Source organism: Ursus americanus, chromosome X (genome assembly GCF_024610735.1).
Source record: "Ursus americanus isolate L20-20 chromosome X, mUrsAme1.1.p, whole genome shotgun sequence".
Taxonomy (NCBI): domain Eukaryota; kingdom Metazoa; phylum Chordata; class Mammalia; order Carnivora; family Ursidae; genus Ursus; species Ursus americanus.
The window spans coordinates 74,198,094-74,217,254 of record NC_142164.1 but is presented as its reverse complement, the minus strand read 5'-3'; the positions used below and the strand labels follow the sequence as shown (position 1 = coordinate 74,217,254).

At 37.3% G+C, this 19,161-nt stretch overlaps 1 protein-coding gene across 1 annotated transcript in view; it reads right to left on the bottom strand.

The window, feature by feature from the left end:
* Positions 1-11,155: 11,155 nt before the first annotated feature.
* Positions 11,156-19,161, bottom strand: part of ARHGEF9 (Cdc42 guanine nucleotide exchange factor 9) — a 318,010-nt gene continuing 310,004 nt past the window's right edge. Inside the window, exon 10 of the mRNA XM_087860177.1 lies at positions 11,156-11,594. Coding sequence (XP_087716303.1) covers positions 11,488-11,594 — 107 coding nt within the window. The 3' untranslated portion in view covers positions 11,156-11,487. The remainder of the gene's footprint in view (positions 11,595-19,161) is intronic.

Sequence of the window (19,161 nt, the reverse complement as noted above, 5' to 3'; positions counted from 1 at the left end):
CATTCCATGAGGTCAGAATTGCCCTGATACCAAAACCAGATAAAGACTCAACTAAAAAAGAAAACAACAGGCCCTGATGTACATGGATGAAAAAATTCTCAATAACATACTAGCAAACCAAATCCAACAGTACATTTAAAGACTCATTTACCACAATCAAGTGGAATTCCTGAGATGCAAGGGTGGTTCAATATTCATAGATCAATCAACCAATGTGATACACCACATTAATAAAATAAAGGATAAGAACCATATGATTATTTCAATAGATGCAGGGAAAGCATTTGACAAAGTACAACATCCATTCATGATAAGAACCTTTGACAAAAAGTGTTAGAGGAAACATACCTCAACCTAATAAAAGCTATATACAAAAACCCACAGCTAATATCATTCACCTTGGTGGAAAACTGAGAACTTTTCCTCTTTGGTCAAGAGCAGGATAGGGATACCCACTCTTGCCACTGTTATTTAACATAGTATTGGAAGTCCTAGCCACAACAATCACACAACAAAAAGAAATAAAAGGCATCCAAATCAGCAAGGAAGAAGTAAAACATTCACTATTTGCAGATGACATGAGAGTCTACATAGAAAATCTGAAAGACTCCACCAAAAAAAAAAAATGTTAGAACTGATACACGAATTCAGAAAAGTCACAAGATACAAAATCAACGTACAATAATCTGTTGCATTTCTATATACCAATAATGAAGCAGCAAAGACAGGAATCAAGGAATCAATCCCATTTGCACTTGCACCAAAACCCATAAGATATCAAGGAAGAAAGCTAACCAAAGAGGTAAAAGATCTATATTCTGAAAACTATAAAACACTGATGAAAGAAATTGAAGATGACACAAGGAATTAGAAAGACATTCCCTGCTCAGGGTTTGGAAGAACAAATATTGTTAAAATAGGTATGTTACCCAAAGCAGTCTATACATTTAATGCCATCCCCATCAGAACACTAAGAGCATTTCACAGAGCTAGAACAATCCTAAAATTTGTATGGAATCACAAAAGACCCCAAATAAATAAAGCAACCTTAAAAAAGAAAATCAAAGCTGGAGGCATCCCAGTTCCGGACTTCAACTTATTTACAAAGCTGTTCTGATCAACACAGTATGGTACTGGCACATACAGGGACACCTAGATCACTAGAACAGAACCGAAAGCCCGGAAATGAACCCACAACTACATGGTCAACTAATCTTCTACAAAGAAGGAAAGAATATCCAAAGGAAAACCAACCAACCAACCAACCAACCGTCTTTTCAACAAACGGTGTTGGGAAAACCAGACAGCAAATGCACAAGAAAGAAATTTGACCACTTCCTTAAACCACACACACACACACAAATTCAAAATGGATGAAAGGCCTAAATGTGAGACAGGAAACCATTAAAATTCTAGAGTAAAACACAGGCAGTAACCCCTTTGACACCGGCCTTAACAGCTTCTACTAGATATGTCTCCTGATGCAAGGGAAACAAAAGCAAAAATAAACTATTGGGACTGCATGAAAATAAATAGCTTCTGCACAGCAAGGGAAGCAATCAACAAAACTTAAAGGCAACCTACAGAATGGGAGAAGATATTTGCAAAAGACATAACTGATAAAGGGTTAGAATCCAAAATCTATAAAGAACTTATAAAATTCCTCACCCCCAACATCAAATAATACAATTAAAAAATGGGCAGAAGACATGCATAGACATTTTTCCAAAGAAGACATGCAGATGGCCAACAGCCACATGAAAAGATGCTCAAAATCACTTATCATTAGGGAAATACAAATCAAAACTACAATGACATATCACCTCACACCTGCCATTATGGCTAAAATGAACAACACAAGAAACAACAGGTGTTGGTGATGATGTAGCGAAAGGGGAACTCTCTTACACTATTGGTGGGAATGCAAACTGGTGCAGCCACTCTGGGAAACAGTATGTAGGTTCCTGAAAAAGTTAAAAAATAGAACCACCACATACCCCAGCAATTGTACTACTAGGTGTTTATCCAAGGAATACAAAATACTAATTCGACAGGATACAAGCACCCTGATGTTTGTTGTTTTTTTTTACCAGCATTATGTACAACAGCCAAATTATGGAAAGAGTCCAAATGTCCATTGACCATTGAATGAATAAATAGAGCTGAGATATATATTTATATATATATCGTATGCAAGATATATATATATATATATATATATATATATATATATATATATATAATGGAATATTACTCAGCCATAAAAAAGAATGAAATCTTGCCATTTGAAAAGACATGGAGGGACCTAGAGAATATTATGTTAAGCAAAATAAGTCAGTCAGAGAAAGACAAATACCAAACGATTATACTCATATGTGGAATTTAAGAAAGAAAACAAATGAGCATAGTTTAAAGAGAGAGAGAGAGAGAAAGAGAGAGACAAACCATGAAACAGACTCTTAACTGCAGAGAATAAACTGATGGTTACCAGAGGGGAGGTGAGTGGGTGGGGTGGGTTAAACAGGTGATGGAGATTAAAGAGTGCACTTGTGATGAACACTGGTGTTTTATGTAAGTGTTCCATGCAGTAAATTTTACACCTGAAACTAATATTACACTGTATGCTAACTAACTGAAATTTAAATACAAACTAAGAAGAAAATACTACCCACAACTGTAGACCAATAAATGAGATAACTTAAAAGAAATGGGTAAATTCTTCAAAACACACAACCTACTAAAAGAGAATAATGAATAAATGATTGGACCTTGAGTGGACCTAGTGCTAATAAACAGATTGAATCAGTAATCCACAAACACCCAAAAGGGAAAAAAAATCCCAGGTCCAAAGGTTCACTGGTGAATTTAAATAAATAAGTAAATAAGTAAGTAAGTAAGTAAGTAAATAAATAAATAAATAAATAAGAATTTATACCAATCTCATCAATCTCTTCAAAAATCCAGAAGAGGATAAAACATATCCCACTCATTCAATGTGACCTGCATTTCCCTGATATCAAAACCAGACAATACAAAAACAACAAAAGCTAGAGAACAATTTCCTCCTTAAATATTGATGTAAAAATTCCCAGCAAAATACTGGCAAATCAAATTCAACAGCACACTAAAAGAAGGATTATACAGTAGGACTTAGTGGAATTAATTCCTGAAATGCAAGGATGGTTCAACATGTAAAAATCAATCACTGAAATGGACTACATTAAGAGAATGAAGGAAAAAACACATGATCATTTCAATATGGAAGAAGCATTTGAGAACATTCAACACCCTTTTCTCACACAAAATATTTAAAAACTAGAAGACAACTATCTTTTAAATTTTAAAAAATGTTTAAATTGTATTATGTTAGTCACCATGCAGTACATCGTTGGTTTTTGATGTAGAAGACAACTATCTAACCATATAGAAGCCATATATAGAAAGCCCACACCAGGGGCGCCTGGGTGGCTCAGTTGGTTAAGCATCTTACTCTTGATTTCAGCTCAGATCATTATCTCAGGGTCATGAGATTGAGCCCTGTGTTGAGTTTCCCACTCAGCGGGGAGTCTGCTTGAGATTCTCTGATTCTCTCTCTCCCTCCATCCCACTCTCTCTCCCTCCCTTTCTAAAATCAATCAATCAATCAATCAATCAATCAATCAATCTAAAAAAATAAAATTAAAAAAGAAAGCCCACAGCAAATATCATACTGAATAGAGAACCCAAAAGCATTTACTCTGATATAAAAATCAGAAAAACATGACTGCTCTTGCCAATTCTATTCAACATGAAATTGCAATTTATAGCCAGGGCAATTAGGCAAGAAAGAGAAATAAAAGGAATACAGTTTGGAAACGAAGGCCTAGAATCATTTCTAGGTGGAAATTTAACAGTCTTGTATGCAAGAGAGTCTAAAGATTTATGCCCCCCAAAATGTTAGAAATAATAAATTCAGCAAAGTTGCAGGACAAAAAATCTACAAAGGAAATTGGTTGTATTTCTAGACATTGACAATAAACAATCCAAAAAGGAAATTTAGAAAATTATTCCTAGAACAAACAACCCAAAAACTTGCATGCAACCACAGAAGACCTAGATTAGCCAAAACAGTTTTGAGAATGAAATATAAAGCTGGAGGCATCACACATCCAGATTTTAAACTGTATTAAAAAGCTAGCATAATCAAAACAGTATGGCATTGGCATAAAAAAAGACAGATAGTTCAGTGGGGAAAAAAAGTGTCCAGAAAAAAAAAAGTCTATATGATCAATTAATTTAGAGGAAGATAAGAATATATAATAGAGAAAGAATATTTTTTCAATAAACATGGCTATTGGAAAAATGGACATCCACATGCAAAAGAATGAAACTGGACTACTATCATACACCATAGATAAAAATCAACTCAGAATGGATTAAAGAGTTGAACATAAGACCTGAAGCCATAAAATTCTTAGAAGAAAACACAAGAGGGTAAGGCCCTTGACATCAGTCTTGGCAATGATTTTTTTTCTGATTGGTCACCAAAAGCAAAGGCAAGGAAAGCAAAAATAAACAAGTGGGACTAGAGAAATCTAAAAAGCTTCTGAACAGCAAAGGAAGCTATCAGCCAAAAAAAAAAAAAAAAAAAAAAAAAAGAGGCAAGCTATAGATTTGGAGAAAATATTTACAAATCATATATTTGACAAAGGTTTAAGATCCAAAATATAAAAAGATCTCAAACAACTCAATATAAAAAAAGCCAAACAATTCAATTAAAAATGGGCAGAGGATCTGAATAGGTATTTTTCCAAGGAAGACAAACCAATGGCCAATAGGTGTATGAAAAGGTGCCCAGCATTACTAATCATCAAGGAAATGCATATCAAACCACAATAATATATCACCTCACACCTGTTAGAATGGCTATTATAAAAAATAATAATAGTAACTGTTGGCTAGGATGTGGAGAAAAGGGAACCAATGTGCACTGCTAGCACAGTTACTATGGAAAACAACATGCAGTTTCCTCAAAAAGTTAAAAATAAATTTACCACATGATCCAGCAATTACATTTCTAGGTATTTGTCTAAAGGAGATGAAATCACAATCTCAAAGAGACATCTGTACCCCCATGTTCATCGAAACATTATTTACCATAATCAGGACATGGGGGCAATTATATGTCCATAAACAGATGTATAAAGAAAGAAAATGTGATTTTATATTTAATATTTCATATATTATATATAATGGGATATTATTCAGCCATAAAAAAGATGAAATCCTTCCATTTGTGACAATATGGATGAAATTGAGGGCATTATGGTAAGTGAAATAAGTCAGCCAGAGAAAGACAAATACTGTGTGACCTCAGTCATATTTGAAATTAAATTTTTAAAAAACCCTCATAAATGAAGACAACATATTGGTGGTTGCCAGAGTTGGGGGTGGTCTTTCAGAAAAATAAAAATGGACAAACCTCTAGCAAGGTTGACAAAAACAAAAAGAGAGAAGAAACAAATCATCAGTATAAAGAATGAAAAAGAGATACCACTACAAGTCTTACAGACAAAAGAATAATAAGAGAATACAATGAACAACTACACAGATAAATTTGACAACTTACATGTCTGACCAATTTGTTGGAAATAAAAAAATAACTATTGCAACTCATCCAATATGAAATACATAATTTTAATAGTCCTTTAACTATTATGGAAATAGTTTCCATATTTGTATTTTAAAAACTCTCAAAAATAAATTTCCTGGCCTTGATAGTTTCACTGGAAAATTCTACCAAATATTTAAAGATGGATTAAAACATGCATTTTTAAAAAATTGTCTGATTTCTTCATCAACCCACTGGCTGTTAAGTAGCATGTTTAGCCTCCACACAAGTCATCGCACATGGAAATAAAGTTCTCAGACACCATTCGGCTGCCTCTGCAAGGGAGAGAAGCAGCTGCTGAATTATTATTATTTTTAATCAGAAAAGCAAAGACAAATGCCTCCAAGCTTGGGAAAGGAGTACTAAGGGATGACAAATATCTTGAAGCAGGCTTTCATTTTCCCCTAGGTGTAGGCACACAGGGAGTCAGTCCTGGGATAAGGGAGGAGCGGGTAATATACTTTCTAAGAATAAGTCCACACACATATTTGTTTTTTTCCAGTTTTCTTCTTGCAACTGATTTCTAGTTTCATACTGTGTGGTCAGGAAAAGATGCATAATGTGATTTCAATCTTCTTAAATTTACTGAGACTTGTTTTGTTGCCTAACATGTGATCTATTCTGGAGAATTTTCCATGTGCACCTGAAAAAAATGTGTATTCTGTTGTTTGGAGATGGAATATTCTGTATGTATGTCTATGTGGTCTAATGTGACATTCAAAGACAGCTTCTTTATTGATTTTCTTCCTGGATGATCTATCCATTGATATGAGGTGTTAAAGTCCCCTGTTATTATTGTATTACCATCAATTTCTCTCTTTATGTCCATTAGCATTTGCTTTATGTAGTTAGGTGCTCCAATGTTGGGTGCAAAATGGTTGAAGGTGAGTGGGTGAGACAGGCTTCCAGTTATGGAAGGAATAAATCAAGACAATAAAGGGTACAGCCTAGGGAATATAGTCAGTGGTATTATAATAGTGTTGCATGGTGACAGATGATAGCTACAGTTGTGGTGAGCATAGCATAAAGCACACCGTTGTTGAATCACTATGCTGTGCACCTGAAACTAATGTAACATCATGTGTCAATTATATTCAAGTAAAGAATACCAAAGAACATTGTTATACATACAAAAGGAATGTAAAATGATAGACAACAATACAGTGGTAGTTGGGTAACAGCTCAGGAAAAATCTTACAGCTTAATATGATTAAAATTTAAATGAGGGAATATTAAAAAAAAGTTTTTTGTTGGGCGTCTGGGTGGCTCAGTTGGTTGAGCATCTGACTCCTGATCTCAGCTCAGGTCTTGATCTCACAGTCGTGAGTTTGAGCCCCATGTTGGGTTTCATGTACTTTAAAAAAAATTGTTTTTGTTAGGGATAGAAAACAATCTTATGTTTTCCTTATTCATAATGTCATTGGAGCACCTTCATTTTCATCATGGACAGCTGGTTCCATGATAATCACACTTAAGAATCACTTGACCAAGATATTTGTATGAGTTTACACATTACTGAAGGTCTGAGAAGCAGAGGGAGAGACTGCAACAAGACATGGGAAATAATCAAACACTGAACGTTTACAACCTAAAAGGCAACACCGTAAGATGTAATTTTTCGCTTGTTCACTTCTTTTGTGGGCTCCAATATTGCACCTTCTTTCTTGGCCCCATTTATCACTTCTAGATGCTCTGCTTCCCCTCTCTCTGGGCACCTTTCCCCCAGGCATCACACACCACACACACAGCACTCACCCACACCACTACCACTCCTTATAAATATTAAGCTATGCTGTGCACCTTCTTCTACACATCCAAAGATTGATTAATGGGCTCTGATAAACAGCTAAATGGCAGAACATCTGTTTCAGTCCCACACTATAGAAGCACACAAAAATTCAGCACAGGCCTTGCAATTTTAATGCCCCACTTCTTTCTTCCTGTCTCTAGTACTCTCTGAGAGAAAAGAGCAATAAAGATATTTCTTTCCACACTCTCTTTGAATTATACCATTTACTCTACAAAGCAAAGCAACTATAGTCTATTCTAGTTTCTTTTTTCTTGCTTTATTACACAATCACACGTCTACTCAAATTTCCTACAATGATGAGCTATTACTTTTATACATTAAGGAAAAAACTAAAACATGTTATTGCAAAACACAAAACAAAAACAACAACCCTAGTTTCATTAAGCTATTCTTTGACAAGATGACCATATGAACAGGCATCAAATTAAGTGATATGAAACACACACGAATATACACAATTGCAATCATGACACAAGAATGACTACATTACACTGTCACAGAGTAATACGTTATTACACAAGCTTGTTTTTGCTTAAGGGAACAACACAGAAACAAAAGTTATATACATATGTAGGTATGTACGTTGGGATGAATGGATGGATACATGTATTACACGTGCGTACCTTCAAGCATAACAATAGGTGTAAAGGATACACACTAAACGCCTCAGGGAAAGGGAGGAGATTCTTGACTATTCATTTGTATATTATTTGGATTCGTACAATGAGCTTAGACTGTAAATATTGTGTTTATACTTTAAAAATTCTAATAAAGAAAAAAAATCAGACATATACTTAGTGATTATTATAACCCTACAAATAAATAGAACAAAGACTTCTAACTGTGTACCCCTCAATTCTCAAGAAGGGGCTTCAACTGAGTGTATGATATTCTAGAATAAAGATGATATTTCCTAGCCTTTCTTGTCACCTGTGGCCATCAGAATAAATTCTGGTCAATGTGTTTTAAATAGAAGGATTATGTGACAGATTCCTTGATAACCCCCTTAAAAGATAGCTGGTATGCAACTTCTGCCTACCACCCACACCTGCACCATTTATTTTTTTCTTTCTGCTGCAAGGAGTATGGATTGACCAGTAGAGCTCTATGAATTATTTTAAAATATGAGATTAAAGATCACATCCTAAGGATTGTGAGAAGGGTCTGATTTACAGAGTAGGCATGATAAGAAGGCCTACCTCTATAACTTTTTTCCCATGAGAGAGAATAAACTATTCTATGTAGCCATTGTTACTTGCGAATTTACTTTCAGTTGTTCCAAACTCAATCCTAACTACTGCAGTAAGAATTTTGACAATCTTTATTTTACTGATGAGATTATGTAACTAATCCAAGGTCTAGAGAGCTCTAAAGTGGCAGTAGTCCACTCACGTTGACTCCAGAGTCTCTGTTCTTACCACTATGCCATTCTGCTTCTTGAACAATCGTTCTTCCCCTCAAACTGCACTAAATATATACCGTTATACTGGAAAGGTTGTGATTCTGAGGTAGATAACAGATAAAAGCATATATATTTTTAAATGGCTGAAGTTTCATATCCATTTAACTGATTTGAGTAATGATCATCATTAATAATTCAGTAGTAATTACTATATCATGTTAAGCCAGCCCATGAAATGTATAGCCAAAATTCATATGATTATCGTTTCTGTAATAGTGTTACTTCTGAAACACTATATATATATATATATATATATATATATATATATATATATATATTTTTTTTTTTTTTAAGATTTTATCTATTTATTTGACAGAGAGAGAGTGAGAGAGCACAAGCAGGGGTAGCAGCAGAGGGAGAGACAGAAGCAGACTCCCCGCTAAGCAGGGAGCTAGATGTGGGGCTCCATCCCAGGACCCTAGGATCATCACCCGAGCCAAAGGAAGATGCTTAAGTGACTGAGCCACCCAGGCGCCCCTGAAATACTATATTTTAAGATCCTTTTTCTGGGAGGATTTTAACTATTAAATGTATATCCATATAAATTGATGCATATTTAACAGCTTGGGCATGTTGCCAAATTATTATAACACGGCAAATACCACGTGCAGTACATTGCCTTAGTGTTCCATATTATTTGCTACTGCTCCCTGTAAGAGGATTATACTTTCCAGATGTACTGACGTCAGGTTTCATATTGACATATTCCACATCTAAACCTTAAGAGACATCACATGCCCCTATCATTCTACTTATCCTAGTATCACAAGAATAGCTTGTCTCAGGGGCACCTAGGTGGCCCAGTTGGTTGTCTGCCTTCAGCTCAGGTCATGATCCCTGGGATTGAGGGTCCTGGGATCGAGTCCCACATCGGGCTCCCTGTTCAGCGGGGAGCCTGCTTCTCCCTCTCCCTCTGCCTGCAGCTCCCCCTGCTTGTTCTCTCTCTCTCTCAAATAAATAAATACAATCTTTAAAAAGAGAGAGAGAGAGAGAGAGAGAAAAGAATAGCTTGTCTCAGGTAAAAGCAACTCCTCCAACCTAGATTCTAAAATAAAATGATACATAGAACACCTCCACAGGTAACGAGTAATGCGAACAAGAAACAAAACCTTGTTTTTGTAAGTTATTGAGTTCCCGGGGCTATTTGTTTATTCTCAAAGCATAAACTAGCAAAAATCAAGCAATCATGGTAACTCCTATTTTAGGATATCTCTTAGAATTATATATTGTACTCACATTGACAACCAACCAAAAAAAATTCCAAACTCTTAAAGTTGGTTTGAAATAGATTTTTAAAAATCTGAGCTTAATATGGGGAGGGTGGAGAAAGGGAGCTTAGAGCCATATTGAAGCTTTAGGCCACTAATAAAAGACCTCCTACCAACCCAAACTTTTAAGGTGTATGTATCCCTGCAAGGTGTACTGAAGTCATCAACCTAAGGGAATCAGAATATAGGGAGCTCAAATTTCACAGTGAACTCTTTGTGAAAACGTTTAAAAAAATACTTTGTGGTTTCCCTACAACTGGAATAAAATTTCTTTGTATTCCAATTTTAATGTGAGGAACCCTAAAGTTAATGTTTATGATATCTCTTATCAAATCTTGTTTGGGAACAAATGTAATTAATATTATTAGTTTATGGTAAAAATGTGTTGCTATATTAAAAATATAACTGGCCCATTATAAATAGGCTTAACACCTTTGAGGACTGGCAACAAGGTGCTGGCTGTGAGAACTTCACAATCTGTAAAGGGTGGTTTTGGCAAAAAATATATAGTGTTTTAAACTTTACTTCTTTTATTCCTAAAAGTTTTACGGCACAGGCCTATGACAAGATGTTAAGGGGACAAATTTTAGAAAACTTAGTGAGTAGATCTGCATACTCAAAAAAAATTTCATACTTGACTTTTTCAAAATCATACTTTAATTACAAAAGTAATAAAGAGTATAAAAATCAAACAATACCAAATACGTAGAGGGGAAATAAGTCTTATTTCACCTCCCTCTGATCCAAATCCCACCCCTCAGAGGCAACAATTTTAAGAGTTTGGAGCCTATGTATCTGCACACACACACACACACACACACACACACAAGCGTGTGTGCACACACACACGCACACATGCATATGCATACACACACGCGCGCACACACACATGTGTGTGTGCGTGCGTGTGTGTATAAAGAAGATAAGCTTTTTCCTACTTCAACTATACATTTTATTCAATGATTTGCTTTCTTTACTAATCCTTATGACAGAGATACCTTTCCATATCAACATCTAGCTCCTCCCTCATTCTTTCCCAAGATTGCATAGTGTAACTATCTTAGAGAGCAATCTCTGTAATGTATTCGACCATTTCCTGTTGGTGGGCATTTAGACTATTACAACTATTTTTCCTTTATCAACCATATTGCAATGACATTCTCATACATTTAAAATGTTGCAAAATAAAATCCACTACCCAGAAGTTATGGCTATTAAACCCCAAACAAGATCCAGATAATTCGCCCTTCTTGCTTGAATGGGAGAAAAATGCATGAAGATGACTACATAAGCGCTCTTAGGTGGTACTCATGATGATGGTGATGAGGGACAGGCAGAAGCGGACACTCCACAACCCCCCCCCCATGGGATATGGGTGACATTCATCAGGCACTCCTGGCTGCCCTAAGGGAAAAACAAATAGTTAATTTATAGAGATTACAATCCTGCAAGACATGAGCCTCCCTCAGTTTACAAAGTCTTAGCAATGTACAAGAACAAAGCATTTCTATCAATGGCCTAGCTTCCAGAAGGGAATGTAGATACAATTAAATGTCCTTATAATCTGCAGCCCATTGACAGATACTTGAGTTGGGCAAAGTGTAATGTTTCTCCAGGAAGCTCCCAACTATCTTTTTTTTTTCTTTCTTTCTTTTTTATAATAATTTTTTATTATATTATGTTAGTCACCATACAGTACATCCCCAGTTTTTGATGTAAAGTTCCATGATTCATTACTTGCGTATAACACCCAGTGCACCATGCAATACGTGCCTTCCTTAATACCCATCACCAGCCTATCCCATTCCCTCTCCCCGCCCAAGCCCTCAGCTTGTTTCCCAGAGTCTATAGTCTCTCATGCTTCATTCCCCCTTCTGTTATTGTTAATGCCTTACTAGGATGACAAACAACCTTAACTTGACAATGGCAAGGTCGCCAGTATCCTGTGAGTCTTCTTTAACATGTAAAAATCCTTTTGAAACTTCCCTTTCCCATACTTCCCCCAAGTACATAATCAGCCACACTTCTCAGACCTGGGGCAGCTTTTTCTGCTGATGGGTGCTGTCGCTGTGCTTTAATAAAACCACCTTTTTGCACCGGAGATGTCTCAAGAATTCTTTCTTGGCCTTCGGCTCCGGACTTCACCCCACTGAACTTCACCTATATTCCCAAACCCTATCATTGACAATGAGGATAATGATGATAACTCATATTTAGTGAGTAGTACCCATGTACCACACATCTGACAGTTATTAAACTTATTTACTTGTCAAAAAAAATGAGGTAGTCACCACTATATTTCATTAATTCTAAGATTCATACCTTTTCATATTCTATCAGCTCTGAATTCAAGATGTGCATTGATATATTTGGAAGTGGTTTTTCTTCCATGGTAGAACAAATAAATAATAGTAGTTCATCTTACTATTGACTGGATTTGGCAATATACAGTATCATTCTCATTTCATAAATGGGGACACTGAGACTAGGGAACATAAGTAACCTGTTCAACATTAGACAGCTAGTAAATGGCAGAGATGGGATTCTTACCCAGGAAATCTGGCAGTGGATTTCAAAATTATTTTTATTTACTTACACTCTTCCATAATTTTCCAATTTTCTACCTTGAGCTACTTTTTCTTAACTCGTGAAAAATTCTGAACTGATACAAAAGAAGACAGAATGGTAACAATGAACCTTCCATGTTCCCATCACCTAGCTTCAACAGTTACCAATTACTTTTTTCTCAATCCAGTAGCCAACATCAATTATTTTCAGGCAAATTACAGATACTAAATTATTCTCTATGTCAATATTTCCAAATTAATCCCTAAGACAAAGATTATTTTAAAGCATAACCATGATCCTGTATTGATGTAGGAAAGATGTTAGGGTTTGAAGCCGACAGCCAAGAAAGAACTCTTGAGAGGTCTTTGGTGCAAAAAAGGTGGTTTTATTAAAGCACTGGGATAGGACCCTTGGGCAGAAAGAGCTGCACTGGGGTTGTGAGGAGTGATTGATTATATAGTTTCAAGTTGGGAGGGGGTTAGGGATAGCATAAGCCTGCCCAGGTATTTTGGAAACAAAGTTTCCAGGATCCTGAGGGGGCTAGCTATTCTTAGGAAAAGGTCATTTCTATCCCATTCCCCCACACCCCTCTCCTCTGAAACCCTCAGTTTGTTTCTCAGAGTCCATAGTCTCTCATGCTTCATTCCCTCTTCTGATGGGGGAATGGGATAGGCTGGTGATGGGTAGTAAGGAGGGCACGTATTGCATGGTGCACTGGGTGTTTCACGCAACTAATGAATCATGGAACTTTACATCAAAAACCAGGGATGTACTGTATGGTGACTAACATAATATAATAAAAAATATTATTATAAAAAATAAAGTTAAGAAACTGGAAAGTTAAAAAAAAGGAAAAGGTCATTTCTTACTGTTTAGTAAAAACTCAGTCATGAGACTCTTCAGATGTATATTGGTGGGTCATTGCTTGGGGGATGATTGCTAACATGTATCTTGGGGGGGGGGCCGTTAGAGATAAAAGAAGTTTCCAAAGGAATTTTTATATGTTAAAGTAGACTTACAAGATCCTGGGGGTTGGTCTAAGATTGCCTTTTGCCCTTAGCAAAGTATTAACATCAAGGCAGCTGAGTTCCTAGAGGAATGTCGCTCTGCCTGTTTCAAGGACTTGTCAGTGGGTTACAGGTAATAAGGAAATGTAATTTTTCTTTTGCCTTCGTTCCCCACATCATTATCACGTATAAAAATTAACAATGATTTCTAAATATCATCAAATATTCAGTGTTCAGATATACCCAGTTGCTATTACAAATAACGCTGCAACAAATGCATTATATGTGTATGTATGAGTATGTTTTAATTTTTATTTGTAACGGTTTTGGATAAACTCCAACAAGACAGAATTTCTAGGCCAAAAAGTAACAGGTTTCAAGTGTGTAACATAAGCCAGATTGCCTAACGATAAATTGTTCTGCTAATTTACACTCTTACCAATACTGTAATTGAGTGCTAGTTTTCCCAATCCCTGCACAACATTAGACATAAACAATCTTTCTGCCCTCTTGTCATTCTTGATATGCCATCCTGTTTTATTATGCGTGTTTATTGATTACGTGACTTTTCAAATGTCTAATGGCCATGTGTGAATAGCTTCTTCTGATTCTTTACCCATTTTTCCATATTTTAACACCTTCTTTGTACCTGACAGGAAGGTTAACAGAGAACTGGCTCAGGAGCCAAACTACTTACATTGGAATTGAATTTCTGTAGCAACAGAAAAGGGAGTGAGAGAGGAACAACACAATAGGACCAGATTGTCTCTGGGTCCCCTCACACACTGGCCCTGTTCCAGCACCAATTTTCATTCCCCCTCCTCCACCCCCACCCCCACCCCCACCCATAGTGGCTCCCTAATTAAGTCAATGTCATTCTGGAAAAAAGGAAATCATGAAGATCTGAGCCTAAGCTCATGTTCCCTTCCTGACTCCCATCAGGTGTTCAAATCCAACTTACCACACAGTAGCCTTCATTCAACTGCCTGCCACTCTCCACTTCACTAAGGTCTGCGCCCTTGGCCCCAGGATCCAAGCCTTCTAGCCCACACAGGTGGCCCACCCAGCCCTTTAGGCCTTCACCAGGGCTGTCCCCCGCCCTGCCATCAGCACTGTGGCTCCCACAGCACCCACCGGAAGTACAGACTCCAGCTCAGGTCAGGTTCCCTGCACCTAGCTTGGGTCCAGAGGTTCCCACGTGACTTCGTTTCCCTGGCAAGGGTTCCTTCCTCCTGGAGGTAGCCCCCAAGAAACTGAAGGAGTGCTAAAGCTCAGCCATAAACAGTGAAATGTGGGCTGGCCTGATGAGGTTGTGGGATATCGGTGAGGTGAGGTGGGGTGGAGTCCGGAGCCGACGACCAAGAAAGAATTCTTGAGATGTCTTTGGTGCAAAATGGTGGTTTATTAAAGCATGGGGACAGGACCTGTGGGCAGAAAGAGCTGCACCGAGGTCATGAGGAATGGCCCATTATATGCCCTCAAGTTGGGAGGGGGTTAGGGATAGCATAAGTCTCTAAGGAATTTTGGAAGCAAGGTTTCCAGGACCTTGAGGGAGCTAGCTATTGTTGGGAAAAGGTCATTTATTACCGTCTAATAAAACCTTAGTCATACTGTATGGTGACTAACATAATATAATAAAAAATATTATTATTAAAAAAAAAAACCTTAGTCATGAGACCCTTCAGATGTATATCAGTGGGCTATATGCTTGGGGGATGATTTCCAACACATATCTTGGGGAGGTTAGAGATAAAGGAAGTTTCCAAAGGAATTTTTATACGTTAAAGTTAAAGTAGACTTACAGGATACTGGTTGGAGCAGGGACTGTCAGGCTAGGATTGCCTTTTGCCCTTAGCAAAGTATTAACATCGAGGCAATTGAGTCCCTAGAGGAATGTCACTCTGCCTGTTTCAAGGACTTGTCAATAGGCTGCAGAAAGTAAGGAAATTTCATAATTTTTCTTCTGCCTTTGTTTCCCACATCAGGCCTACTGAAAGTTGTGTCTATTTCTATGGCATTAGCTAGGAAATACAAAGAAAGAATGGAAGGAATTGGAGATTTTCACCAATGCACAACTCTGTATCATTAGGATTCTTAGAATGAGCATGGTTATTTTTGTAACTAAATCAACAAAGGGAAAACAATGATGAATAAATAAAAATGGATTTTGTGCACAGAGAAGATCCTATGCTTACAGCAACTTGTGTAGTTTTAGAGATATGTATGTTTTATAAAAGGGTCATGACCATACGCAAATGTCAGTTTGGATTTCAAGCAGAAATAATTTTAAAAAGCCTTCTATTATTGTCAGGGAGCTTAAGAGAACCTGATATTCTGGGTACTTATGTCAGAAAGACAGCGTTCCTAAGTGTTGCAGGTGCATCAGAGTTAACAAAGACAGAGAACCTTTGTGACCGGTCATAAAATCAAGTCCCTGGGGGAAGAAATAGAGAAGAAAACTGTGCCTATTAGAAATTAGGAGACTTAGGGGGCGCCTGGGTGGCACAGCGGTTAAGCGTCTGCCTTCAGCTCAGGGCGTGATCCCAGCGTTATGGGATCGAGCCCCACATCAGGCTCCTCCGCTATGAGCCTGCTTCTTCCTCTCCCACTCCCCCTGCTTGTGTTCCCTCTCTCGCTGGCTGTCTCTATCTCTGTCGAATAAATAAATAAAATCTTTTAAAAAAAAGAAATTAGGAGACTTAGATTTAGCAGAAATATTAAGCTCAGAGACTCTGAAGCCATGCTACCTTGGTTAGAATCCAGCTCTGCTCTTCACTAGGTTATGTAAGCTTTGGCAAGTTAGTTAACTCTCTGGGTCTCAGTTTCTTCATTTGTTGTTTGTTGTAAGGATTAAATTAGCAAATTAATATTTATAAGACATTTAAAACAATGTCTGGCAAGTGGGAAGTCCTATGTTTGTAAAATAAGTAAAATATGAGACACAAAGAGCCAGAATGTACCAGAAGAGAACTCTTAGCTACACTTAGTAATGGGAACCATATGAATAAGCCATTTATTGGGTTTGTTGCTATGGATTGGACAAAGCCTTTGTCATTCACATAAAGTCCAGAGTTGACCAATTCCACCAGCACCAGATGGGTCCCACCTGGGTATTAAAATCAATGTTTGGTACTGAGGGTGGGTAAAATCAAGTAAGCAGCCCCACTTATACAACTACGTTCTTATGAGGTCCATTTCTGTCTTTCTCCTTTAAAACCTTAAGCAAACACAAAATGTCCGGCCATCCATCATTCCTAAGTTGGGAGGGAGTATGTCTGGCAAATAGTAAGATCACAAATATTTTTAAAAATCAGATCTTTAGAACGGTTTTAGGGATGTTGATATAGCCCGCATTTGCCTTGTCAGAAAATTATGGTGCTCTATAAACAAGTAATAGACATGCCCTGAACATTCCTTCATATAGGGCTCAATGGTCTTAACTTTTTCAAATGCAACACCACTGTCTCCAACTTTCTACTCACTTCTCCTTGGGGCACAGTGACAATCATTTTAGTTAAGGTAGATTATGGCAGTTAAAGACAAATTGCTCTCCTAAGATAAAGAGGCTCCAGTCATAGGCTCAAAAGAAGTAGGGTCTAAGTTTATTAATCGGGTGATTAGAAAGAGGGACAGGAATTTCTCAGGAACTTTCATAAGAAAATAAGCCCTTGAGGTTGGCAGCGTAGAATATAGTGATGAGCAACCAGAGGTGACTACTGAACAAGAGAAATGTGGCTAGGGCAAATGGAGATGGGCTTTAAGTATAAATGCATACCACTACAAAAAGCCAAAAGCAAGTATCATTCTCAATGGGGAAAAACTGAGAGCTTTTCCCTTAAGGTCAGGAACATGACAGGGATGGCCACTCTCACCACTGTTGTTCAACATAGTACTAGAAGTCTTAGCCTCAGCAATCAGACAATAAAAAAAGAAAAGAAAAGAAAAGAAAAGAAAAAAGAAAAGAAGAAAGAAAGAAAGAAAGAAAGAAAGAAAGAAAGAAAGAAAGAAAGAAAGAAAAGGGCATTCAAATTGACAAAGAAGAAGTCAAACTCTCCCTCTTCACAGATGACATGACACTTTGTGTGGAAAACCCAAAAGACTCTGCCCCAAAATCCCTAGAACTCATGAAGCAATTCAACAATGTGGCAGGATACAAACTCAATGCTCAGAAATCAGTTGCATTTCTATACACTAACAATGTGACTGAAGGAAGAGAAAACAAGGAATTGACCCCATTTACAATGGCACCAAAACCCATAAGATACCTAGGAATAAACCTACCCAAACAGGTAAAGGATCTGTACCCTAAAAACTACAGAACAGTTATGAAAGAAATTGAGGAAGAAACAAAGAGGTGGAAAAACATTCCATACTCTTCGATGGAAAGAATAAATATTGCTAAAATGTCTATGCTACCCAGAGCAATCTATACTTTCAATGTCACCCTTATCAAAATACCGTGGACATTTTTCACAGAGCTGGAACAAACAATCCTAAGATGTGTATGGAACCAGAAAAGACCCTGAACAGCCAAGGGAATGTTGAAAAAGAAAACCAAAGCTGGAGGCACCACAAAGCCTGACTTCAAGCTATATTACAAACCTGTGATCATCAAGACAGCATGGTACTGGTAAAAAAAAAAAACGGATACATAGATCAATGGAACAGAATAGAGAGTCCAGAAATGGACCCTCAACTCTATGGTCAACTAATCTTTGACAAAGCAAGAAAGAATATCCAATGGAAAAAGGACATCTCTTCAATTAATGGTGCTGGGAAAATTGGACTGCCACACGCAGAAGAAGGAAACTGGACCATTGTCTTACACCATACACAAACATAAACTCAACATGGATGAAACACCTAAATGTTCCATCAAAATCCTGGAGGAGAGCACAGGCAGCAACCTCTTTGACCTCAGCCGCAGCTAACTTCTTGAAATACACGTCGCTAAAGGGAAATGAAACCAAAGCAAAACTGAACTATTGGAACCTCATCAAGATAAAAGAGCTTCTGCACAGGAAAGGAAACAGTCAACAAGACTAAGAGACAACCCACAGAATGGGAGAAGATATTTGCAAATGACAGTACAGATAAAGGGCTGGTATCCAAGATCTATAAGGAACTTCTCAAACTCAACTCCCAAAAAACAATTAACCCAGTCAAGAAATGGGCAGAAGACATGAACAGACATTTCTCCAAAGAAGACATGCAAACAGCCAACAGACACATGAAAAAATGTTCCACATCACGTGCCATCGGGGAAATACAAATCAAAACCACAATGAGATACCACCTTACACCAGTTAGAATGGCAAAAGTTAACAAGACAGGAAACTACAAATGTTGGCAAGGTTGTGGAGAACGGGGAACCCTCTTACACTCTTGGTGGGAAT